The sequence below is a fragment of the Oncorhynchus nerka genome, linkage group LG9a, assembly GCF_034236695.1.
Source record: "Oncorhynchus nerka isolate Pitt River linkage group LG9a, Oner_Uvic_2.0, whole genome shotgun sequence".
NCBI classification, from domain to species: domain Eukaryota; kingdom Metazoa; phylum Chordata; class Actinopteri; order Salmoniformes; family Salmonidae; genus Oncorhynchus; species Oncorhynchus nerka.
Window position 1 is genome coordinate 24,409,634 of NC_088404.1, and position 26,446 is coordinate 24,436,079.

General features: G+C 44.7%; 1 protein-coding gene across 5 annotated transcripts in view; it reads right to left on the reverse strand.

Moving 5' to 3' along the window:
* LOC115134082 (SLIT-ROBO Rho GTPase-activating protein 1-like) overlaps positions 1–26,446 on the reverse strand; it is a 234,473-nt gene that overhangs the window by 107,247 nt on the left and 100,780 nt on the right. For 3 of the 5 annotated variants that reach the window (XM_029667706.2, XM_029667705.2, XM_029667709.2), the window contains exons 12-15: positions 13,051–13,159; positions 9,297–9,357; positions 8,403–8,480; positions 2,206–2,340 (exon numbers count right to left, since the gene is read on the reverse strand). In XM_029667706.2, the coding sequence (XP_029523566.1) occupies positions 2,206–2,340; positions 8,403–8,480; positions 9,297–9,357; positions 13,051–13,159 (383 nt within the window). Of the gene's footprint in view, positions 1–2,205; positions 2,341–8,402; positions 8,481–9,296; positions 9,358–12,364; positions 12,399–13,050; positions 13,160–26,446 lie in introns of all 5 variants that reach the window. The other 2 variants (XM_029667708.2, XM_029667707.2) reach the window with 1 other exon arrangement.

A 26,446-nucleotide genomic window follows, 5' to 3' on the forward strand; every position in this document is an offset into this window, starting at 1 on the left:
GAGAACGTATCACTGTGATTTCTGTCACTTTGTCATCCATGCTCTTCTCTAAAATGGGTCTGACCCACCACTTTGCAGGGCTGCATATTTAATGAGAGTTATCCATTTGAATGTGACCATTCACTCATTGATACCCAGTGTGACTGCAGGCTGCAGCGATAAATAGCACAGCAGCATATTCGGGCTGAGGCCATTAGGATAGGTCACAAATTCTATAGCCTGGTTGAATCAGACTCAATGCTGCGCTCAACGGCGACAGCTGTATCTGGAGCCCTCACCAAGTTAACCACTGATGAAGTTGTCTCAGAGCACAAAACTGCTCCCAATAGCACTATAGATGCTAGCACTGTCCTTAGAATTCCTGTGAAGAACCGTTATAAATATCATAGAAGACAATTGCACAGTTATAAATCACACCGGTATAAGTTCTGCTGTTTCCAGTTCTGTTGCTGCACTAAATATCGTAAGAATGTTACACTCTTCTATCAGATGGGAGAGGGAGCGTGTGTCTTCTTGAGATGTCTCAGAGCACAACGTTCTGATTAGAAGTCTCTGGACAAGAGTGTCTGCTGAAGCACTAAAACATGTCGAGACCTCATACTGTTTCTCTAGCTCGGTCTCTTTCTAGTCAGCCAGAGAAAATTATCTTTGGCGTTTTAAACTATTTTTGTCACTACTGCTATAATTATCAAGGACAAAGCATCTCACAAAACATCCCTTTAGTCTCATCTCAGAATGATCACAAATGGTGGAGCACTGATCTGTTTCACTCGAATCCGCCCATCTCCTCCGTTCCAAAGCAGCCCATTTCATTTTTTCATTGACGACAACGATGGCTGCCTGAAGTAGTGCTGTCACCGTGAAACGAGTTTGGGCCATCTGGGAGTTGGCTTTTGGGAATACTTGTGATGTTATTCATCTTACATGAGTACTTAACTCGGTTTCTTTCTGCATGGTTCCTGAACACTTCAGATGGATGCTATTTAAAGAACAGTCACCCGCCCTCCTCACAATCACCCCAGCCCACTCGTTGTGAATCCCAAATGAAAAGACCATAGACAGACTACACAGGCATTTGCAGCTGTACAACAAAGACCAAGTTAAAGTTCAAATGCAGCACTGTGAAAAACATGGACAACTTTCTGTACCTAGATAAATGTGTTTACCCAGTGCCCAGTGAGCCAACCATTTAAAGTAAAAGGTGATACTGTGCTAAATATCTGGCTCATTCTGAAAGGAGTGGAGGGTTTTATTAATATGGAGACTGGTGGCTGGGCAAGAGGCCCACTCTCCAATTGCTGGTATGTGAAGCCTGAGAATGTAGACAACAGGGAATCCCCATCACTCACACACTGACTGCACAATGTAAACCAATGCCATATCTCTCGCTCACATACACACAGAAGGCGGCGAGCGCACACACAGAATCCCCCCCCCCCCCCCCCCATTCTCACACACACCAAAGGCATTTAGGCAAACGTTGTGTACAGTACGTGACCCACACTAGCTAGCCAGTCCATTGTTCTTGAACAACAGTGCCTACTCCACTAGTCCCCCCCAAAAGCCCCCACATGACATCTTATAAAAGGTCAGAGCATGTCCCACAAAGAGCGGACTGAACTATGCAAGACCGTGTCACACTGCCGTTACAGCAAGAGAACAATATGGCCGTCTGTGACAGAGTAGTGAACTCGCCACTGTATGGTTTGATGTAAACACTACTGTAGTTGTGCGTTTATACTTTTCATTACCCAACACCAGGCTGTATGGTGAGCTTTGTGTCCTAGCTCACCACATGAATGCTCTAGTCAGTGGAGAAGATAGTCAACAACACAAAGTGGTACTATTCACCTCCAGGCACAAAGACGGTATGACACAATGCTACTGATGAACACACCACAGAAGAGTAAGTAGTAGCTATGATGTTTGTGATGATTTCCCCATAGTGGGACATTAAGAGTTGCCCTGTGGAGGGCATGTGAACACCAACTAATGACTTACATGGCATCTGCTCCATCTGAATGTCACAATGTATACACTTCCATTCAATATGAAGACATTAAGTTCAACTTTGCAGATATGCCCATAATATGTGTGGGTGTAGGCGCGTCTGTGTGTTTGTTTGTACATGCTTGCGTGTGTTTATTATAATGTAGCACAGCCAGCTGTGCTGGTCCAGAGACAACGTCAAGCAGAGGTACTTACTGACGCAGGAGAGGAGGTCATTAAATCTTTCCTTGGGCAAGAGGGATTTCTCCAGGCCCCGGAAGTAGAGTTTAAGAACCCCGGCAACCGAGTTGATGTCGTGGTTGTTCTCTTCATCTGTCAATGGGTCCTTACCTGGGAGATCGATAAGTGTATGTGAGGGTGTTGTATGCAGGCAATCATTACATTTCCCCTGACTAGAAGGAAGTTTGAAACGTACAAACAAGCAGTGCCCATTTGACTAGGGTACATTGTAAACATGTCAATGTTTCTGCTTCTTTCATTAGCTTAATAAGTTCTTTCCAGTGTTAACTAATTATCTCAAAACAGAAAATTAACTAGCAATTAAGCAAAGTCATATTCTGCAGCTCAAATGAACTACATAATTGATTTCCTATGTTTGCTTTTCCTTCTGTCCCTATGTGCTGCAATCCACTGATGGTATCAAATGTGTGAAGTGTAATTTGACTGACTGACCTATCAATCCTGGACAGTATAAAAGTATTGGGCTGACTGTACAATAATATGTTAACATCCTACAGTACCTTATAGTAACATAACATCCTACAGTACCTTACAGTGACAGAGCATCCTACAGTACCTTACAGTGACAGAGCATCCTACAGTACCTTACAGTGACAGAACATCCTACAGTACCTTACAGTAACAGAACATCCTACAGTACCTTACAGTAACAGAGCATCCTACAGTACCTTACAGTGACAGAGCATCCTACAGTACCTTACAGTAACAGAACATCCTACAGTACCTTACAGTAACAGAACATCCTACAGTACCTTACAGTGACAGAACATCCTACAGTACCTTACAGTAACAGAGCATCCTACAGTACCTTACAGTAACAGAACATCCTACAGTACCTTACAGTAACAGAGCATCCTACAGTACCTTACAGTGACAGAACATCCTACAGTACCTTACAGTAACAGAACATCCTACAGTACCTTACAGTGACAGAACATCCTACAGTACCTTACAGTGACAGAACATCCTACAGTACCTTACAGTAACAGAACATCCTACAGTACCTTACAGTGACAGAACATCCTACAGTACCTTAGTGACAGAACATCCTACAGTACCTTACAGTGACAGAACATCCTACAGTACCTTACAGTGACAGAACATCCTACAGTACCTTACAGTAACAGAACATCCTACAGTACCTTACAGTGACAGAACATCCTACAGTACCTTACAGTAACAGAACATCCTACAGTACCTTACAGTAACAGAACATCCTACAGTACCTTACAGTGACAGAACATCCTACAGTACCTTACAGTAACAGAACATCCTACAGTACCTTACAGTAACAGAACATCCTACAGTACCTTACAGTAACAGAACATCCTACAGTACCTTACAGTAACAGAGCATCCTACAGTACCTTTTTATTTTTATTTTTTATTTCACCTTTATTTAACCAGGTAAGCAAGTTGAGAACAAGTTCTCATTTACAATTGCGACCTGGCCAAGATAAAGCAAAGCAGTTTGACACATACAACGACACAGAGTTACACATGGAGTAAAACAAACATACAGTCAATAATACAGTAAAAAAACAACAACAAAAAAAAACAAGTCTATATACGATGTGAGCAAATTAGGTGAGAAGGGAGGTAAAGGAAAAAAAGGCCATGGTGGCAAAGTAAATACAATATAGCAAGTAAAACACTGGAATGGTAGTTTTGCAATGGAAGAATGTGCAAAGTAGAAATAAAAATAATGGGGTGCAAAGGAGCAAAATAAATAAATAAATTAAATACAGTTGGGAAAGAGGTAGTTGTTTGGGCTAAATTATAGGTGGGCTATGTACAGGTGCAGTAATCTGTAAGATGCTCTGACAGTTGGTGCTTAAAGCTAGTGAGGGAGATAAGTGTTTCCAATTGAAGAGATTTTTGTAGTTCGTTCCAGTCATTGGCAGCAGAGAACTGGAAGGAGAGGCGGCCAAAGAAAGAATTGGTTTTGGGGGTGACTAGAGAGATATACCTGCTGGAGCGTGTGCTACAGGTGGGAGATGCTATGGTGACCAGCGAGCTGAGATAAGGGGGGACTTTACCTAGCAGGGTCTTGTAGATGACATGGAGCCAGTGGGTTTGGCGACGAGTATGAAGCGAGGGCCAGCCAACGAGAGCGTACAGGTCGCAATGGTGGGTAGTATATGGGGCTTTGGTGACAAAACGGATAGCACTGTGATAGACTGCATCCAATTTGTTGAGTAGGGTATTGGAGGCTATTTTGTAAATGACATCGCCAAAGTCGAGGATTGGTAGGATGGTCAATTTTACAAGGGTATGTTTGGCAGCATGAGTGAAGGATGCTTTGTTGCGAAATAAGAAGCCAATTCTAGATTTAACTTTGGATTGGAGATGTTTGAAATGGGTCTGGAAGGAGAGTTTACAGTCTAACCAGACACCTAAGTATTTGTAGTTGTCCACGTATTCTAAGTCAGAGCCGTCCAGAGTAGTGATGTTGGACAGGCGGGTAGGTGCAGGTAGCGATCGGTTGAAGAGCATGCATTTAGTTTTACTTGTATTTAAGAGCAATTGGAGGCCACGGAAGGAGAGTTGTATGGCATTGAAGCTTGCCTGGAGGGTTGTTAACACAGTGTCCAAAGAAGGGCCGGAAGTATACAGAATGGTGTCGTCTGCGTAGAGGTGGATCAGAGACTCACCAGCAGCAAGAGCGACCTCATTGATGTATACAGAGAAGAGAGTCGGTCCAAGAATTGAACCCTGTGGCACCCCCATAGAGACTGCCAGAGGTCCGGACAGCAGACCCTCCGATTTGACACACTGAACTCTATCAGAGAAGTAGTTGGTGAACCAGGCGAGGCAATCATTTGAGAAACCAAGGCTGTCGAGTCTGCCGATGAGGATGTGGTGGTTGACAGAGTCGAAAGCCTTGGCCAGATCAATGAATACGGCTGCACAGTAATGTTTCTTATCGATGGCGGTTAAGATATCGTTTAGGACCTTGAGCGTGGCTGAGGTGCACCCATGACCAGCTCTGAAACCAGATTGCATAGCAGAGAAGGTATGGTGAGATTCGAAATGGTCGGTAATCTGTTTGTTGACTTGGCTTTCGAAGACCTTAGAAAGGCATGTAGGATAGATATAGGTCTGTAGCAGTTTGGGTCAAGAGTGTCCCCCCCTTTGAAGAGGGGGATGACCGCAGCTGCTTTCCAATCTTTGGGAAACTCAGATGACATGAAAGAGAGGTTGAACAGGCTAGTAATAGGAGGTCATAAGGTGAATGCACCAATTTGTAAGTCGCTCTGGATAAGAGCGTCTGCTAAATGACTTAAATGTAAATGTAAATAGGGGTGGCAACAATTTCGGCAGATAATTTTAGAAAGAAAGGGTCCAGATTGTCTAGCCCGGCTGATTTGTAGGGGTCCAGATTTTTCAGCTCTTTCAGAACTTCAGCTGAATGGATTTGGGAGAAGGAGAAATGGGGAAGGCTTGGGCGAGTTGCTGTTGGGGGTGCAGTGCTGTTGACCGGGGTAGGAGTTGCCAGGTGGAAAGCATGGCCAGCCGTAGAAAAATGCTTATTGAAATTCTCAATTATGGTGGATTTATCAGTGGTGACAGTGTTTCCTATCTTCAGTGCAGTGGGCAGCTGGGAGGAGGTGTTCTTATTCTCCATGGACTTTACAGTGTCCCAGAACTTTTTAGAGTTAGTGCTGCAGGAAGCAAATTTCTGCTTGAAAAAGCTAGCCTTGGCTTTTCTAACTGCCTGTGTATAACGGTTTCTAGCTTCCCTGAACAGCTGCATATCACGGGGGCTGTTCGATGCTAATGCAGAACGCCATAGGATGTTTTTGTGTTGGTTAAGGGCAGTCAGGTCTGGGGAGAACCAAGGGCTATATCTGTTCCTGGTTCTAATTTTCTTGAATGGGGCATGTTTATTTAAGATTGTTAGGAAGGCATTTTTAAAAAATATCCAGGCATCCTCTACTGACGGGATGAGATCAATATCATTCCAGGACACCCCGGCCAGGTCGATTAGAAAGGCCTGCTCGCTGAAGTGTTTCAGGGAGCGTTTTACAGTGATGAGTGGAGGTCGTTTGACCGCTGACCCATTACGGATGCAGGCAATGAGGCAGTGATCGCTGAGATCTTGGTTGAAGACAGCAGAGGTGTATTTAGAGGGGAAGTTGGTTAGGATGATATCTATGAGGGTGCCCGTGTTTAAGGCTTTGGGGGTACCTGGTAGGTTCATTGATAATTTGTGTGAGATTGAGGGCATCAAGTTTAGATTGTAGGATGGCTGGGGTGTTAAGCATGTTCCAGTTTAGGTCGCCTAGCAGCACGAGCTCTGAAGATAGATGGGGGGCAATCAGTTCACATATGGTGTCCAGAGCACAGCTGGGAGCAGAGGGTGGTCTATAGCAGGCGGCAACGGTGAGAGACTTGTTTTTAGAGAGGTGGATTTTTAAAAGTAGAAGTTCAAATTGTTTGGGTACAGACCTGGATAGTAGGACAGAACTCTGCAGGCTATCTTTGCAGTAGATTGCAACACCGCCCCCTTTGGCAGTTCTATCTTGTCTGAAAATTTTGTAGTTTGGAATTAAAATTTCTGAATTTTTGGTGGTCTTCCTAAGCCAGGATTCAGACACAGCTAGAACATCCGGGTTGGCAGAGTGTGCTAAAGCAGTGAAAAGAACAAACTTAGGGAGGAGGCTTCTAATGTTAACATAATGTTAACAGTAACAGAGCATCCTACAGTACCTTACAGAACATCCTACAGTACCTTACAGTAACAGAACATCATACAGTACCTTACAGTAACAGAACATCCTACAGTACCTTACAGTAACAGAGCATCCTACAGTACCTTACAGTGACAGAACATCCTACAGTACCTTACAGTAACAGAGCATCCTACAGTACCTTACAGTGACAGAACATCCTACAGTACCTTACAGTAACAGAGCATCCTACAGTACCTTACAGTAACAGAGCATCCTACAGTACCTTAGTGACAGAGCATCATACAGTACCTTACAGTGACAGAACATCATACAGTACCTTACAGTAACAGAACATCCTACAGTACCTTACAGTAACAGAACATCCTACAGTACCTTACAGTGACAGAACATCCTACAGTACCTTACAGTGACAGAACATCCTACAGTACCTTACAGTGACCTTACAGAACAGTACCTCCTACAGTACCTTACAGTAACAGAGCATCCTACAGTACCTTACAGTAACAGAACATCCTACAGTACCTTACAGTAACAGAACATCCTACAGTACCCAGAGCATCCTACAGTACCTTACAGTAAGAGCATCCTACAGTACCTTACAGAGCATCCTACAGTACAGTAACATCCTACAGTACCTTACAGTGACAGAACATCCTACAGAACATCCTACAGTACAGTAACAGAACATCCTACAGTACTTCCTACAGTACCTTACAGTAACAGAACATCCTACAGTACCTTAGTGACAGAACATCCTACAGTACCTTCCTACAGTGACAGAACATCCTACAGTACCTTACAGTGACAGAACATCCTACAGTACCTTACAGTAACAGAACATCCTACAGTACAGTAACAGAACATCCTACAGTACCTTACAGTGACAGAACATCCTACAGTACCTTACAGTAACAGAACATCCTACAGTACCTTACAGTGACAGAACATCCTACAGTACCTTACAGTGACAGAACATCCTACAGTACCTTACAGTAACAGAACATCCTACAGTACAGAACATCCTACAGTACCTTACAGTAACAGAACATCCTACAGTACCTTACAGTAACAGAACATCCTACAGTACCTTACAGTAACAGAACATCCTACAGTACCTTACAGTAACAGAACATCCTACAGTACCTTACAGTAACAGAACAGAACATCCTACAGTACCTTACAGTAACAGAACATCCTACAGTACCTTACAGTGACAGAACATCCTACAGTACCTTACAGTAACATAACATCCTACAGTACCTTACAGTGACAGAACATCCTACAGTACCTTACAGTGACAGAACATCCTACAGTACCTTACAGTGACAGAACATCCTACAGTACCTTACAGTAACAGAACATCCTACAGTACCTTACAGTGACAGAACATCCTACAGTACCTTACAGTAACATAACATCCTACAGTACCTTACAGTAACAGAACATCCTACAGTACCTCTCTCGAATGAGTTCTTGATGTCATTGATTTCCATCTGAGACCCGGACACACGGAATATCCCTTGATGCTGAAGGCCTGCAGGGAACAAAGAATGGCAGAGGGGAGAGAGAAGTACAGAACCGAGAGAGAGAGGAAGAGAGAGGTGAGACAGAAAAGTAGACACACGTTTAGTCCATTGTGACAGGCAGCCCTTATAAAAGACCACCAGTGCAAAAAGAAAAGTCAGTTTAAGTCCCAACTAAAGGCCACATCCCATTCCCCTTGCCCTTAAGTTTTCCAATTAAAGATAATTAATGAGGGAGAGAGACCGCAACCAAGTCTTACTAAAGTGCCCTCCAGCCAGGATTAGCATTTAATAAGGAGAGAGGTCAGTTCGGAACTTAATTAGTCAGGGTCTTCCCCACTAGAGACGGCCGCCCCAGTAAGACATCGCCGGTGTCCGCAAAACACAGAGAGGTCATTAGCGTCACGCCTTCAAAAGTTTAAGCCGACGTGTTTTGTTGGAGTTTTATTAATGCGTCTCACAGTGATATTCTAACTAACCTATTTGACCGTGTGTGTGAAGGGTGTGTGTGTGTGTGTGTGGAATGTGTGTGTTGCATCCCATTGGCTGCACAGACAGATGCTGTAAACAAGATGGCATCTGCATAGTCTTTCCCATGACTGTGACTAAAATGGAACGGATTTTAACACAGACATGGGAAGAATGGAAACACCCAGACAATTAACACTGAAATTGCCGCAATGTTACCCTTGACCGGGGGAGAAGTTTTAGCACCACACAGTCATTTTGGACTGTTACGCTTGATTGGCCTGCAAGAGGTGAGAAAAGGAGAGAAAATCATAGCTGTCGCAAAACAAACACAAGTAATATATGGATGACCAGCTCACCATAGAGATTGATGAATCGAACACAGCTCTCCACCACACGGGGAATAGCTTGTCCAGAGTCCTTCACAATGAGAGGAAGGACATGTCATATTAAACAGATGGCTCATTCTGAAATACATTATATCATTCAGTCTTTACATGCTTATTTTCCCCGAAATGCATGCCTCCATTATTATACTTAATGGGTGAAGGGAGAAATGACCGGTGACATTTTACTGTAGCCAGCCTTATGTATGCATTCATAAAGCCTTTATAATAACTACTTATTATAATATAACATCTGCCATTGGCATATAAGGGACTACAGTAAAGTGTTACCAATGATCATACTGAAGGTTTACAGAGACAGACTAAAGTTTTGCAGCTACAGAACCATTCATGCCCAGTTTCTCTTAGCCAATACAACTCAATGGGGCTTCAGTGGTACTAAACATGGCCTCTTTATCTTGTTTTATTGTGTTACGTCAACACTTGGGACACTGATAAGGGATGTGAGGTTATGTAACAGAGACACTACCACACACTCCATATGGAGTGGAGAGAGAGGAGGAGGAGTGAGAAAAGAGGAGAGAGAGAGAGGAGCTGTCCCTTTACAGAGAACACATTCCTCCCTCCTTCAGTAGAAGGGTACAAGAGCTGCACTCCAGAGTACACTTGGCCGAAGTACCAGCTGCTAGCTCCCTGCTGAGGCAGAGACCTCTTACATGCTTCTAATAATGTTGTGGATGGGTTTTCACCCAGGGGGCGTAGACACACGGCCCTAAACCATGCCGGGATTCCAGGAACCACCGGGTACCAATGTTCTGTAGCTGAGGACTAAGCAAGACAGACTATGTTTGGAGGAATTCAATATCTGTCAATGTAGATGTTGCAAGGTCTGAAATAAGTGTTGGGCATTCTACGAATTTTACAATGTAATCTAAGCCAAATTGGAAGTATAGGGTACATTTTCAATTAATAGGGTACAGATCAAATTGTACTTCATAATCCAGTTGTAACCCTGGCACAGGAATATATGAATAACGATATCTATAAATATCATCTATAGATGTGAGCAGTTCAGTCTGTCAGGGCAAACCTCCAGGGAGTTAGTATTGCACATCAGCACAAACGGGTGAAAGATTATCACAGACAAGAAGTGGAGGGGATGTTAGGGGCAGAAAAAGAGAGAGACAGAGATAGGAAGTCAGCATAGACAGTAAGACTGTGACAATAACAGTATCACAATATTTTCTCAATGGCAAAAATGAAAACACAAAGCAGACCAAACTATTTGGTCCTTTAAAAACCTGCTGTATGTAAAATATTGTGTGATATAGCTTGCAAAATACACTGCTCAGAAAAATAAAGGGAACACTTAAACAACACAATGTAACTCCAAGTCAATCACACTTCTGTGAAATCAAACTGTCCACTTAGGAAGCAACACTGATTGACAATACAGGTGGAAATTATAGGCAATTAGCAAGACACCCCCAATAAAGGAGTGGTTCTGCAGGTGTTGACCACAGACCACTTCTCAGTTCCTATGCTTCCTGGCTGATGTTTTGGTCACTTTTGAATGCTGGCGGTGCTTTCACTCTAGTGGTAGCATGAGACGGAGTCTACAACCCACACAAGTGGCTCAGGTAGTGCAGCTCATCCAGGATGGAACATCAATGCGAGCTGTGGCAAGAAGGTTTGCTGTGTCTGTCAGCGTAGTGTCCAGAGCATGGAGGCACTACCAGGAGACAGGCCAGTACATCAGGAGACTTGGAGGAGGCCGTAGGAGGGCAACAACCCAGCAGCAGGACCGCTATCTCCGCCTTTGTGCAAGGAGGAGCAGGAGGAGCACTGCCAGAGCCCTGCAAAATGACCTCCAGCAGGCCACAAATGTGCATGTGTCTGCTCAAACGGTCAGAAACAGACTCCATGAGGGTGGTATGAGGGCACGACGTCCACAGGTGGGGGTTGTGCTTAAAGCCCAACACCGTGCAGGACGTTTTTCATTTGCCAGAGAACACCAAGAGTGGCAAATTCGCCACTGGCGCCCTGTGCTCTTCACAGATGAAAGCAGGTTCACACTGAGCACATGTGACAGACGTGACAGAGTCTTCAGATGCCGTGGAGAACGTTCTGCTGCCTGCAACATCCTCCAGCATGACCGGTTTGGCGGTGGGTCAGTCATGGTGTGGGGTGGCATTTCTTTGGGGGGCCGCACAGCCCTCCATGTGCTCGCCAGAGGTAGACTGACTGCCATTAGGTACCGAGATGAGATCCTCAGACCCCTTGTGAGACCATATGCTGGTGCGGTTGGCCCTGGGTTCCTCCTAATGCAAGACAACGCTAGACCTCATGTGGCTGGAGTGTGTCAGCAGTGCCTGCAAGAGGAAGGCATTGGTGCTATGGACTGGCCCGCCCGTTCCCCAGACCTGAATCCAATTGAGCACATCTGGGACATCATGTCTCGCTCCATCCACCACAGACTGTCCAGGAGTTGGCGGATGCTTTAGTCCAGGTCTGGGAGGAGATCCCTCAGGAGACCATCCGCCACCTCACCAGGAGCATGCCCAGGCGTTGTAGGGAGGTCATACAGGCACATGGAGGCCACACACACTACTGAGCCTCATTTTGACTTGTTTTAAGGACATTACATCAAAGTTGAATCCGCCTGTAGTGTGGTTTTCCACTTTAATTTTGAGTGTGACTCCAAATTCAGACCTCCATGGGTTAATACATTTGATTTCCATTGATAATTTTTGTGTGATTTTGTTGTCAGCACATTCAACTATGTAAAGAAAAAAGTATTTAATAAGAATATTTCATTCATTCAGATCTAGGATGTGTTATTTTAGTGTTCCCTTTATTTTTTTGAGCAGTGTATATAAATGTGACTCTGGATGACAACATAATGATGTTTGTTTCCAACATTAGGGAGCTATTCCTAAAGAAGTTAAACCCGCTTCGTGTTTTGTTTCCTTGCCACAATACTAACGAGTATGGCAATACTGTTATCACCCCGGCCCTGACAGACAGACAGGTAGCAGTAGGGACGGGTCCCTCTCCACTCCACAGTGTCTCCACTCTACCTGGTGTCTGGCGTGCGAGTTCCGTCGTCCGCGGCTATGAGGAAGCAGAGAAGAAAGCAGAGAGAGCGAGAAAGAGGTGAAACCCAGATTAAATCACCACAGCAGCCAGCTACAGTACCACAGCCCAGCCCTCACCCCCCACACACTAAGAATAGAGCTGGCGTCAAACGCAGGGGAAGCAGCAGGGCATTGTGGGGAGGTGGTGGATTCTTTATCGCTCTGGCCACCATCCCCTGGCTGTCACATATATCCTGCTGACAATGGCTGCTTTCAAACCAGCCAGAGAAGAGAGAGAAGGAAGAGAGAGAAATAGGGAGGAATACCAATGCCATAGCTGACAGCAGAGACCCGGGGGAAAGATGGAAACAAACATCTTCCCTACATCCCGTCCTCCTTCTCCCCACCCTCCCCCTTCACCCCCCTCCACTGTGCTAGTGTGCCCTCTGCTCTGTCATCATACCACCTTCCCTGGATACACTCTGTCAGTAGTAATGCCACCCCTGTGCTTCCCCAACGTTTGAGACTACAGAGAGAAACGAGAAGATAAAATCCCTGACTGGTGTGGTCAGCCTAATGATCAGACCCCAGGAAAAAGACAAAAGTGTGAGTTGTTGAGTTACGGTCATTATTATGGAAACGGTCGGAGAGACGGTCGGTAGCAGTCCAAGACCAGACTTGACCAGTACCTTGACAAAGGACTCCAGATTGCCATTAAACAACTTAACGTTAAAGACCGAGCGGGGCCTAGCCCTCCTATTTCTGCCACTGTGAGGTTTGGGCGGCACATTGGGAGGCCTGCAAAATGGAGACTGTGTTAGAGAAATCTCCCACCATGAACATACACCGTTTGTCTGAACTCACCAATGTCCGAAGTTCAAAAATCTGACATCTGAGATTTCAGACAAACTACGCACGCAAATGTGAACAATCCTAAACTATCACACAAAAGTGACTTCTTGATTGGGAAGTCGTGTATGGTGTCACCCAGCCTGTCCTGTGAGTTTGAGTGTTAGTCGTGAGATGATGCTGGGCCCGGATCCTGATATCCCCACTAGTCTGTCACCATCTCCTAGAGAGAGATTATTAGATAGAGGGTTTGATATCCCCACTAGTCTGTCACCATCTCCTAGAGAGAGATTATTAGATAGAGGGTTTGATATCCCCACTAGTCTGTCACCATCTCCTAGAGAGAGATTATTAGATAGAGGGTTTGATATCCCCACTAGTCTGTCACCATCTCCTAGAGAGAGATTATTAGATAGAGGGTTTGATATCCCCACTAGTCTGTCACCATCTCCTAGAGAGAGATTATTAGATAGAGGGTTTGATATCCCCACTAGTCTGTCATCATCTCCTAGAGAGAGATTATTAGATAGAGGGTTTGATATCCCCACTAGTCTGTCACCATCTCCTAGAGAGAGATTATTAGACAGAGGATTTGATGTCACCATCTCCTAGAGAGAGAATTACCACCCAACTTCAAAAGGTCATGAAAATACCAGGCCTGCTGGGATGAGTGTGTGTGGGCTCCGTGCGGCAGCATCCACCTGACGACATGTCCCAGTGGGAGAGGGTGTGTGTATTTGTATTTATTATGGATCCCCATTAGCTGCTGCCAAAACAGCACATACTTTTTCTGGACCCCAGGAAGAGTAAGGCAGTTCATACAATTTTAAAACATTACAATACATTCACAGATTTCACAACACAATGTGTGCCCTCAGGCCCCTACTCCATCACTACCACATATCTACAGTACTAAATCCATGTGTATGTATAGTGTGTGTGTGCATGTGTCTATGCATGCATGTGTCTGTGCCAATGTGTGTGTTGCTTCACAGTCCCTGGTGTTCCATAAGGAGTTTTTTTACATCTAATTGTACTGCTTGCGTTAGTTACTCGATGTGGAATACAGTTCCATGTAGTCATGGCTCTATGTAGTACTGTGTGCCTCCCGTAGTCTGTTCTGGACTTGGGGACTGTGAAGAGACCTATTGTGGCATGTCTTGTGGGGGTATGCAATGGGTGTCCGAGCTGTGTGCCAGTAGTTAAGACAAACAGCTCGGTGAATTCAACATGGCATACCTCTCATAAATAAAAGTAGTGATGAAGTCAATCTCTCCTCCACATTCAACCAGGAGAGAGTGGCATGCATATTATTAATATTAGCTTTCTGTGAACATTCAAGGGCCAGCCGTTCTGCCCTGTTCTGAGCCAATTGCAATTTTCCTAAGTCCTTTTTTGTGGCACCTGACCACACAACTGAACAGTAGTCAAGGTGCGACAAAACTAGGGCCTGTAGGACCTGCCTTGTTGATAGTGTTGTTAAGAAGGCAGAGCATCGCTTTATTATAGACAGACTTCTCCCCATCTTAGCTACTACTACATCAATATGTTTTGACCATGACAGTTTCCAATCTAGTGTTACTCCAAGCAGTTTAGTCACCCCAAATTGCTCAATTTCCACATGATTTATTACAAGATTTAGTTGAGGTTTAGGGTTTAGTGAGTATTTTGTTCCAAATACAATGCTCTCAGTTTTAGAAATATTTAGGGCTAACTTATTCCTTGCCACCCACTCTGAAACTAACTGCAGCTCTTTGTTGAGTATTGCAGTCATTTCAGTCACTGTAGTCGCTGACGTGTAAAGTGTTGAGTCATAGAAACTATGGCTTTACTCAAAGTCAGTGGCATGTCTTTGAAAGCTGAAAACAGCAAGGGGCCTAAACAGCTACCCTGGGGAATTCCTGATTATAACTGGATTATATTTGATAGGCTTCCATTAACGAATACCCTCTGTGTTCTGTTAGACAAGTAACTCTTTATCCACATTATAGCAGGGGGTGTAAAGCCATAACACATACGTTTTTCCAGTAGCGGACTATGATCAGTAATGTTAAAAGCTGCACTGAAGCCTAACAAGACAGCGCCCACAATCATTTTATCATCAATTTCTCTCAGCCAATCATCAGTCATTTGTGTAAGCGCTGTGCTTGTTGAGTGTCCTTTCCTGTAAGCATGCTGAAATTCTGTTGTCAATTTGTTTACTGTAAAATAGCATTGTATCTGGTCAAACACCATTTTTTCCAGAAGTTTACTAAGGGTTGGTTACAGGCAGATTGGTCGGCTATTTGAGCAAGTAAAGGGGGCTTTTACTATTCTTACTATTCCAGGCCTTAGGGCACACGCTCTCTAGTAGGCTTGAATTGAAGATGTGGCAAATAGGAGTGGCAATATCGTCTGCTATTATCCTCAGTCATTTTTCATCTAGATTTTCAGACCCTGGTGGCTTGTCATTGTTGATAGACAAAAAAAAGAATCACCTCTTCCACACTGACTTGACGGAATTCAAAAGTACAATTCTTGTCTTTCATAACTTGGTCCGATATACTTGGATGTGTAGTGTCAGCGTTTGTAGCTGGCATGTCATCCCTAAGTTTGCTTACCTTGCCAATGAAAAAGTATTAAAGTAGTTAGCAATATCAGTGGGCTTTGTAATGAATGAGCCATCTGATTGTTCCCAAAATTTCATTAAGGTGTCCCAAAGCTTTTTACTATCATTCTTTATAGAATTTATCTTTGTTTCACAGTGTAGTGCAGTTTCTACAGTAATTTTCTTAATGGGTGCGTGCTTATTAGTAACTGGAATAAGTCGATTCAAGTGCAGCGTCTGGTTGCTCCTCATTACACACCACAGACCAGCAAATATTATTTGTATGAGTGACTGTGGCATGTAGGATGACCGGGGGCAGCAGGGTTGTGGCCAGCAGGGTTGTCCCTATACTGCCATTCTCATAGTTATATTTAAACACATTTCTACTACAATAGGCAAGAGAAAAAACAAACGTAAGTAATGTGTCAAAACAATCAATATCTTCAAATCAATCGTATTAGTCACATGCGCCAAGTACAACAGGTGTAGACCTTACAGGGAAATGCTTACTTACGAGCCCCTAACCGAAAAATACAGATAAGAATAAGACATAAAAGCAACAAGTATTTAAAGAGCAGCAGTAAAAAAATATATATAAATATATATACACACACACACACACACACAGGGAGGGGTGTGCCGGTACAGAGTCAATGTGCGGGGGCACCGGTTAGTTGAGGTAGTATGTACATGTAGGTAGAGTTACGTAAAGTGACTACGCATAGATGACAACAGAGAGTGGCAGTGGTGTGGAGAGGGGAGGGGGAGGGCAACGCAAATAGTCTGGGTAGCCATTTGACTAGATGTTCAGGAGTCTTATGGCTTGGGGGTAGAAGCTGTTTAGAAGCCTCTTGGACCTAGACTTGGTGCTCCCGTACCGCTTGCCGTGTGATAGCAGGGAGAACAATCTATGACTAGGGTGGCTGGAGTCTGACAATTTTTAGTGCCTTCCTCTGACACTGCCTGGTATAGAGGTCCTGGATAGCAGGAAGCTTGGCCCCAGTGATGTACTGGGCCGTTCGCACGACCCTCTGTAGTGCCTTGTGGTCAAAGGCCGAGCAGTTGCCATACCAGGCAGTGATGCAAACAATTAGGATGCTCTCGATGGTGCAGCTGTAGAACCTTTTGAGGATCTGAGGACCCATGCCAAATCTTTTCAGTCTCCTGAGGGGGAATAGGTTTTGTCGTGCCTGCTTCACAACTGTCATTGTGTGCTTGGATCATGATAGTTTTTTGGTGATGTGGACACCAAGAAACTTGAAGCTTTCAACCTGCTGATGAGCTTTGAGGGCACTATGGTGTTGAACGCTGAGCTGTAGTCAATGAATACCATTCTCACATAGGTGTTCCTTTTGTCCAGGAGGGAAAGTGCGGTGTGGAGTGCAATAGAGACTGCATCATCTGTGGATCTGTTGGGGCGGTATGCAAATTGGAGTGGGTCTAGGGTTTCTGGGATGATGGTGTTGATGTGAGCCATGACCAGCCTTTCAAAGCATTTCACGGCTACGGGTCGGTAGTCATTTAGACATGTTACCTTAGTGTTCTTCGGCACAGGCATAATGGTGGTCTGCTGAAAACATGTTGGTAATACAGACTCGGACAGGGAGAGGTTGAAAATGTTAGTGAAGACACTTGCTAGTTGCTCAGCGCATGCTCGCAGTACACGTCCTGGTAATCCATCTGGCCCTGCGGCCTTGTGAATGTTGACCTGTCTAAAGGCCTTACTCACATCGGCTGCGGAGAGCGTGATCACACAGGTGCTCTCATGCTTGTTTCAGTGTTATTTGCCTCGAAGCGAGCACAGAAGTAGTTCATCCAGTAGGGCTCGTGTCACTGGGCAGCTCTTGGGTGTGCTTCCTTTTATAGTCTAATGTTTTACAGGCCCTGCCACATCCGAAGAGCATCAGAGCTGGTGTAGTACGACTGTATTAGACTGTTTCAAAACAAGTAGAGAGAATTTTCATAGATTCACCCTCAAATATTTCCTCCCAAGAGCCTTTGATCTTGATACTAACACAAAGTGCATTTGCATGCAAAGTACAGTATTTCTCCATCTTTCTTTCCCTGTGAGAGAAAGTTCAAAGGAGGGAGAGATTCAGAAGCATTCTGCAACCCAGAGCGAGAGAGAGTGATAGAAAGAGAGCGAGAGAGAGAGCGAGAGAGAAAGAAAGAGAGAAAAAGAGGGAGAGAGAGTTTGAGTTTTAAATAATCTTTTTATTGGGTCTCGGAACCCACGACACAATAAAAACTCATACAAAATCATACCAAACCATAGTTACACATCAATTAAAAACACAGCACCAAATCCTCCTCCACACTAACTAAACACAACAGACTTTGAATACCCCATATACTCATAAACAGATCAATATTGTTAACCAGTTTGTAATAGGCAAACTCAACCCTCAGTCTCGTTGCCAACATCCCCTCCAGCAATCCCACCACATCCACAGACCCCTGTCCCCAAATACTGTTTTTTCAGGTCTTCCATGTTGCTAATTTAGCTGCCCCTAACACAAAATTAAGCAAAATAACTACACCCCTTCGACTAAACCTGTACTTTAGCTCAAATATAAACTGTTGGGAAGAGAAAATCTCTCCCAAAGCTGAGAACCAAGAAGTGATCAGGTCAATCATCCTGACCAACCTGGGACACTGTAAAAACAGATTCAGCACAGAATGTACACCCCTCCCCAGGTGTACCAGATGCATGTTGGTGGCTATGGCTCCATGTATTATCCCCCATTGGAGGTCAGCTGTCCTCTTTTCAATAGGCAGTTTGTATAAAGATCGCCAACAGCCTTTTGGGGATGCACCTGGACCAAACACACCCGCCCACCTCGCCGATTTTACACCTTCCAGGGAAGAGGCATGGGACAGTTTTACACACATTTTGTACAGGGCCTTCTTTCCCACCTCGTTGAACTCCCCCAGCCCCGGGGTATCGAATGAAAGCAGCATCTCCTCGAATGACCCCGCCGCAGCACTAACAATCAGTGCAGGGAACACATAATCCTCCTTCCAACGTTCAGAATTGGAAGTGTCAGTCACATACTGCAGTGTCAGTCACAGACCTCAGCTACGACCTTCCTCAGTAGGCGAGATAATCGGATCCCCGCTCTTTCTCCCAGCTCCTCCAACGATCTGCTCCGCATCAGATGACCCAGCTTAGTACACCCCACACTTAACAGACATGAACGTGGGCTGGCTGAACCCAGAACACGGGACTGGATGGCAGTGTTGTAAAAAAGAGGCTCTTCAAAAAGCCACATCCCTGGTGACATGCCGGCCTTACGGGACTTGACAAGAACTCTCCAAGCCTGCATAACAGACTCATAAAATGGAGTCAGGCCAGACAAATCACCCCTTCCAGCTTGAAGAAGAAAAGGTGCTTGTCTAAGCCCAAACAGCCCATTCTCCTCATCAATGTGTAGGCTGTGTCGACCCAGCTAGAACAGTCACTGTACAACAGTCTCTGGGCTGCTTGAAGCCGGAAAGCCATGATCCTGGAAGAAATGTCCACCAGGCATTGCCCACCCTTGTGCAGTGGCAGGTACAGAGCTTTAATCCAGTGTTGTCCAGACCAGAAGAAATTGACAAGGGTCCTCTGAAGCGCTTGTATCAGACCCCCCCCCCCCCCCCCCCGGTGGCTGTAAAATCATTAGTCTGTGCCACAGGGTAGAGGCGGCAAGATTATTAGCTACCAGGACCCTTCCCCTATAAGACAGCTGGGGTAGCACCCATTTCCACCTTGTCAGTCTGGCACACACTTACTCCACTACACCCTCCCAGTTCTTTTTCTGAAATACATCAGAGCCTAGAAAAAAAACCAATGTCTTCTTCCCATCTCTGCCCCACTGAAGCCCACCTGGTAACTGTGGAGCAGACCCCGTCTGGGGCTGACCTGCCCAAGGAGGCCCCCTCATACACCTTTAAAGTGTTTGAGAGAACCTTAACATCCTCACCCCCTGTAATAAAAACTGTCACGTCATCTGCATACGCAGACAGTGCTATCGTGGGACCCTTCATTACTCCTGGCACAGAGAAACCAGTAAGTCACAGAGAAACCAGTGCGTGATTTCCTACTTGCAGGAAAACACGCACAGAACGAGCAGTGTGGCTGGTGGCATTGTCATGCTGGAGGGTCATGTCAGGATGAGCCTGCAGGAAGGGTACCACATGAGGGAGGAGGATGACTTCCCTATAACACACAGCATTGAGATTGCCTAATATGACAACAAGCTCAGTCCGAAGATGCTGTGACATACCGCCCGAGACCATGACGGACCCTCCACCTCCAAAACGATCCCGCTCCATAGTACAGGCATCCAGAGTGTAACGCTCATTCTTTCAACGATAAACACGAATCTGACCATCATCCCTGGTGAGACAGCGATGGTGGGTTTGCGCCCATAGGCAACGTTGTTGCCTGGTGAGGACCTGCCTTACAACAGGCCTACAAGCACTCAGTCCAGCCTCTCTCAGCCTATTGTTGACAGTCTGAGCACTGATAGAGGGATTGTGCGTTCCTGGTCTAACTCGGGCAGTTGTGATGGGCAGGTGTGATGTTCGGATGTACCGATCCTGTGCAGGTGTTGTTACACGTGTGTTGTAACTTTAATGTGTTACAGAGTTAATGTTTAAGTTAATTCATTGAGCTGTATCTAAAGATATTTCTTTACAGTTATTTACATATGTAATTGTATTGGTTAGTATTGAATTACGCTTTTGACTGCAAGTTCCAGAATGCCTTGCGACAGGAATGAGAGAGATCACGCGCCAGTTATGTGCAGGTGCAAAGTGATTAAGCTGATTTTCCGCTAGCATCTTACCTGCATTGCTCTGTAGAATCTAAAGTTGTTAAATGTAACGTGAACAAGTATTATTACTAAAAGAAGCTTTCATATCAAATCCGATGTCCCGAGTCATTACTTTGACAACAGTTAATCTAAAATCTGGTGCCGAAACCCGGGATATGAGCTGCGACGAAGAAGTGGCTGAAAATGGCTGAGGAGGAACGTCGGCATGAAGCAGAAAGAATGAGACGAAAGCGGGGTACCATTCGAGGCGCCACAACGCGGATTTTGAATCAGATTGACGTGGAAATAGCCCAGTCAAATCCGGATACCGATCACTTGAGTACATTGTTGGAATTGCTATCAGCTAAGGAGGACAGTTTGTTTGAACTTGATAGTGGAATTGAACAGTTAACGCCATTGGACGGATTGGAGGCAGAGATTGCATGCACGGAGGATTACAAAGAGTGCATTATCATGCTGAAGAGCTGTGCACAAAGAGTGATAAAGGAGAAACAGGACGTCAATCCACTACCAGCCCGGGTGAGTGACGCTAACTCAAACAGATCACAGAGACAATCAGTAAGGCTACCAAAGTTGATTATTGAAAAATTCTATGGAGATGTCAGTATATGGCAAGAGTTTTGGAACCAGTATGAGACTGCTATTCACAATGATTCACTGTGTAATAAAGAGAAGTTTATCTATCTGAAAACATATCTCACTTGACCAGTTGTAAAGGCAGTAGCAGGACTGATGTTAACAGACAGTAATTCTGATGATGCAATTGCTCTACTCAAGAGCAGATTTGGAAGGAAAGATCTTGTGATTAGTGCTCATATGTCAAAGCTGTTGAATCTCACACCTGTGAAGAAATCCTCTGATCTAAATGCATTGAGGCAGTTCGCTATATGATGAATGTGAAATTCAGATTAGGAGCCTGGAATCACTGGGTGTAGTGTCAGAAACCTATGGAAGCCTACTATGCCCAATCTTACTGCAGATGATTCCAGAGGACATAGCTGTTGACTATAGTCGTCAGAGGGGAGTAGATGATGAATAGAAAGTGTCTGAGATGATCAGTTTCCTACAGAAAGAGGTTCAGAGCAGGGAGAGAGTGCCACAAATGACAAGATCATACAACCAACAGAAAGAGAGCAAACCATGGAACAAGTCATGCTTCTCCAATTAAATGAAACCAAAAAGACCCAACATGCCCTCTGCTGCAGCACTGCACACAGCCAGCCAGAAGGAACAAAACAGTCTATTCTGTGACAGTGCAGACCACAAATCAGAAAACTGCCCTGACCACAATATTGCTACACGCAAAGAGAAACTAAAGAAAATGGGAAGATGCTTTGTATGTTTAGGACAGAGACTCATAGCAAAATTCTGTGAGGTCAAAGATGTGTCATGTGCAACATGTGGAAGCAGACATCACATTGCAGTGTGTACCAGTAAGAGGAGTGAGGTGCCACCCCCTACTGTTTCTGTAGATGCTGTTGTTTCCTCAGTTATTCCCCATTCAGTGAGGATGAAACCAGATGGACAGAACACTGTGTTGCTACAAACGGCAAAGGCATGGGTAGAAGGCCCATCGGGCAGGAAGATAGCTTGTTGCTTACTAGATGAAGGCAGTCAGAGAAGCTTCATACATGAAAACCTTGTGAAGGGCTTGAAGCTACCAGTAATCAGACAAGAGGCACTCACTCTTCACACGTTTGGCTCTTCTGCCCCAGCAACGTCCCAACGCAACACAGTGAAAGTCATCTTGGAGAATGTCTGGGACAAACAGCAGAGAATAGAGATAGAGGCAATTGAAACCCCACAAGTGTGCACAGCTGTGATGAAGGTTCCTGGTGAACAGATTCAACATGAGCTCAATAGAAAGGGACTGCAGCTCGCAGACTTTCCAGGAGATGACAATGATCCTGAACTCTCTGTCCTGATAGGAGCAGACTACTACTGGCAGATAGTATCAGGCAAAGTAGAGCGACTGACGGAGACGCTAGTTGCTTTAGAGAGCACCTTTGGATGGTCGGTGCAGGGACCCGTGTCCATGTCAAGTGTCGCCGAGGCAACCTGCATGTTCATCCCACTTGATGAAGACACACTAGTCTCCAAGCAACTGCATGCATTCTGGGAGCTTGAGTCTCTGGGTATTCTAAGCGAGAAAACACAGAACCCAGAGGAAAACGAGGCTCTACAAAGGTTTGAGGAAACAACCACCTTCAAAGGTGGGCGATACCACGTGGAGTTGCCATGGAAACGAGAAATGCCAGAACTCCAAGACAACTATAGAATCGCCAATAAACGGTTTGAAGGTCTGAAGGAAAGACTGAAGAAGGCAGTGACGTTGTGCAGCAGATACAATGAAGTAGTAGAGGACTACTTACAACAAGATATGGCAGAGGACGTGCCCAAGGACAACGCATCAAGTGCAGACAACGTAAAATACTACTTACCTCACCATGCAGTACTCTGAGAAGATAAGGTGACAACAAAACTGAGAGTGGTGTTTGATGCCTCGTCCCATGAAGATGGCTGTCCATCCCTCAATGACTGTCTACTCACAGGACCGAACCTGAATCCGGATCTGCTCAGCGTTCAGATTACATGAGATCACATTCATGGCAGACATCAAGAAAGCTTTCCTGCAGATATCCCTAGCAGAGAGAGACAGAGACGCCGTGAGATTTCTATGGCTCACAGGCCCACCAAGGGGAGAAAATGAAGAGGAGCTGCGTGTGCTGAGGATGAAAAGAGTGGTATTTGGAGCTTCCCCAAGTCCATTTTTGCTGGCAGCTACAATCAGGAAGCACCTGAAACAATATGAAACAGAACAACCAGAAGTTGTAGAGATACTGAGAGAGTCACTCTATGTAGATGACTTCATTGCAAGTTCACGCAATGTTGAAGAGGCTTACCTTGTGACAACAACTGCAAAGAGAATGCTGTCGATTGCAGGCATGGACCTTTGCAAATGGATGACCAATTCTCCTGAATTGAAAACAAAATGGGAGGAGAGTACGACAACTGACCACCCGTTGACGCTAGAAACACAAGGATTAGTGCTGAAGGTTTTAGAGTTAGTATGGAGGCCGGAAACAGATGACTTTGTGCTTGACCTCAGGCCGCTACTGCGCATTTTAAAGCAAAAGGAAAACACAAAGAGAAGTGTTCTGCAGTCGTCTGCACGTATCTTCGACCCTCTTGGTTTCTTAACTCCCTTCACCATCAGGATCAAGTGCATGTTCCAGGAAATGTGGGAGAGGGGACTCAGCTGGGAAGAAGAATTACCACCTGATCTGACACGAGAATGGCAACAGTGGTGTTCAGAACTACCCCAGTTACACCAGCTCACCAAACCAAGGTGGTACAGAACAGACATGCGGCCACAGAATAACCACACCCTGAAACTACACGTGTTCTGTGATGCAAGTGAAAGGGCTTACAGTGCAGTAGCTTACTTGCAAGGTGAGTCACAAGACAGGGAAACAACAAGTCTAGTCGCATCCAAGTTCAGGGTAGCCCCACTTAAGAAAATGACGCTGCCACGCCTGGAGCTCATGGGAGCTGTGATTGGAGCGAGACTAGCAAACAACTTGATGACCACACTGAAAATGGAAGAAAAACAGATCAAAACGTGGACAGACTCGATGATCGTGCTGCATTGGATTTGCAGCTCAGCTCAGAAATGGAAACAGTTTGTTTGCTGTTTGGGGTTTTAGGCTGGGTTTCTGTACAGCACTTTGAGATATCAGCTGATGTACGAAGGGCTATATAAATAAATTTGATTTGATTTGATTTTGATTTGATTTGTTGCGAACAGAGTGACGGAGGTCCAGTCCTTGACCAATCCAGAGTCATGGTCACATATTGAAGGGAAAACTAATCGAGCTGACCTCCCTACAAGAGGACAAACTGTTCAAAACTTGACACAGAGCGAGCTATGATGGAATGGAACCAGAATTCTGACATCACCCAATCAGTCCGAAGAGACTGATGATAACAAGGTTCCCGAAGAGGTGAAAAAAGAACTCAAGTCCAGTTGCCAGGTTACTGTACAACTCGCAGCAAACGGCACAGACATTACTGAACCTGTGTTGGAGCTTGAAAGGTACAGCAAACTGAAAAGAGTGTTCAGAGTCACCACCTGGATAAAGAGATTCATAGCCAATGCTCGTACAAACAAAGATGCAAGGTGAACTGACTGCTGACAAACTGTTCGATGCAGAAAAGTACTGGATTAAGGTAACACAACAACAGAGTTTTGGACAGGAGATCTGAAACCTTTCCTGGACGAACACAAACTACTCAGTGTAGGAGGAAGACTGCAACAGTCCAACTTCACATTTAGAGAGCAGCACCCATCGGTTCTGCCCAATAAGTACAGATACGCAGAAATGCTGATACAGTACCACCATGAGAAGGTGATGCATTCTGGAGCAAGTGACACTCAGCACCCAACATTAAACAAGCGGGAAATGAGACGCAGATGGAAGTACAGGCAGAGACTTGTGACCAGTTTCTGGAACAGTTGGCGAAGAGACTACTTGCTGGATCTAAAGTCAGCACACCTCTGTGACACACCACAGCCCACCCCACTGAAGGCAGGTGACGTTGTACTCATTGGAGAAGATAACACACCCAGACAAACCTGGAAACTAGGAAAGATTGAGGAACTGTTTCCAGGCCGAGATGGCCTAGTTAGATCATGTCCAGTTCGTACTGCTTCAGGGACTTTGTTGAGGAGACTTATTCAGTTGATATACTGCCTAGAGATCTAGATGAACACAGTTGTTCATCGGAGGGGGGGGGGGGGTGATGTAACTTTAATGTGTTACAGAGTTAATGTTTAAGTTAATTCATTGAGCTGTAACTAAAGATTTTCTTTACATTATTTACTGTAACTAAAGAATATTTCTTTACAGTTATTTACAGAATGCCTAATTGACTGCAAGTTCCAGAATTTCCAGAATGCCTTTCGACTGCAAGTTCCAGAATGCCTTCCAGAATGCCTTTCGACTGCAAGTTCCAGAATGCCTTCCAGAATGCCTTTCGACTGCAAGTTCCAGAATGCCTTCCAGAATGCCTTTCGACTGCAAGTTCCAGAATGCCTTCCAGAATGCCTTTCGACTGCAAGTTCCAGAATGCCTTCCAGAATGCCTTTCGACTGCAAGTTCCAGAATACTTATTTTCCACCATAATTTGCAAATACATTCATTAAAAATCCTACAATGTGATTGTCTGTTAGAGTTGAAGTTACCTATGATGAAAATTACAGGCCTCTCATCTTTTTAAGTGGGAGAACATGCACAATTGGTGGCTGACTAAATACTTTTTTGCCCCACTGTATATATTCAGGCATATGGCAAGAAAGTGGTTAGTCTCCACAATTCAGAGGTTAAATGCCTACTCTTCGCAAATGACCTATGCCTGCTGTCGCCCAGTAAACTCCAAAAAGACTAAAATAATGATTTTCCAGAGATGATCCAGATCTCAGGGAATTAGACCAAAGTCCTCAATTGGTACAAAATAAATAGAGTACTGCACACACCTAATTACTTAGGTTTAAAAATAAGCTCAACTGGACACCTTAATGATGCAGTGAATTAACTGAGAGAGAAAGCAAGCAGGACATTCTACGCCATTAAAAACAAATTCAAATTGAAATACCTATTAAAATTAGGCTAAAACTAACTAAATGTGTCATTGAACCAATTGCACTTTATGGCAGCGAGGTGCGGGGTCCACTTGCAAAACAAGATTTCATCAAATGGCACAAACACCCCATTGAAACCCTCAATGCAGAGTTCTGTAAGATTCTCCTACATGTCCAGAGGAAAACTA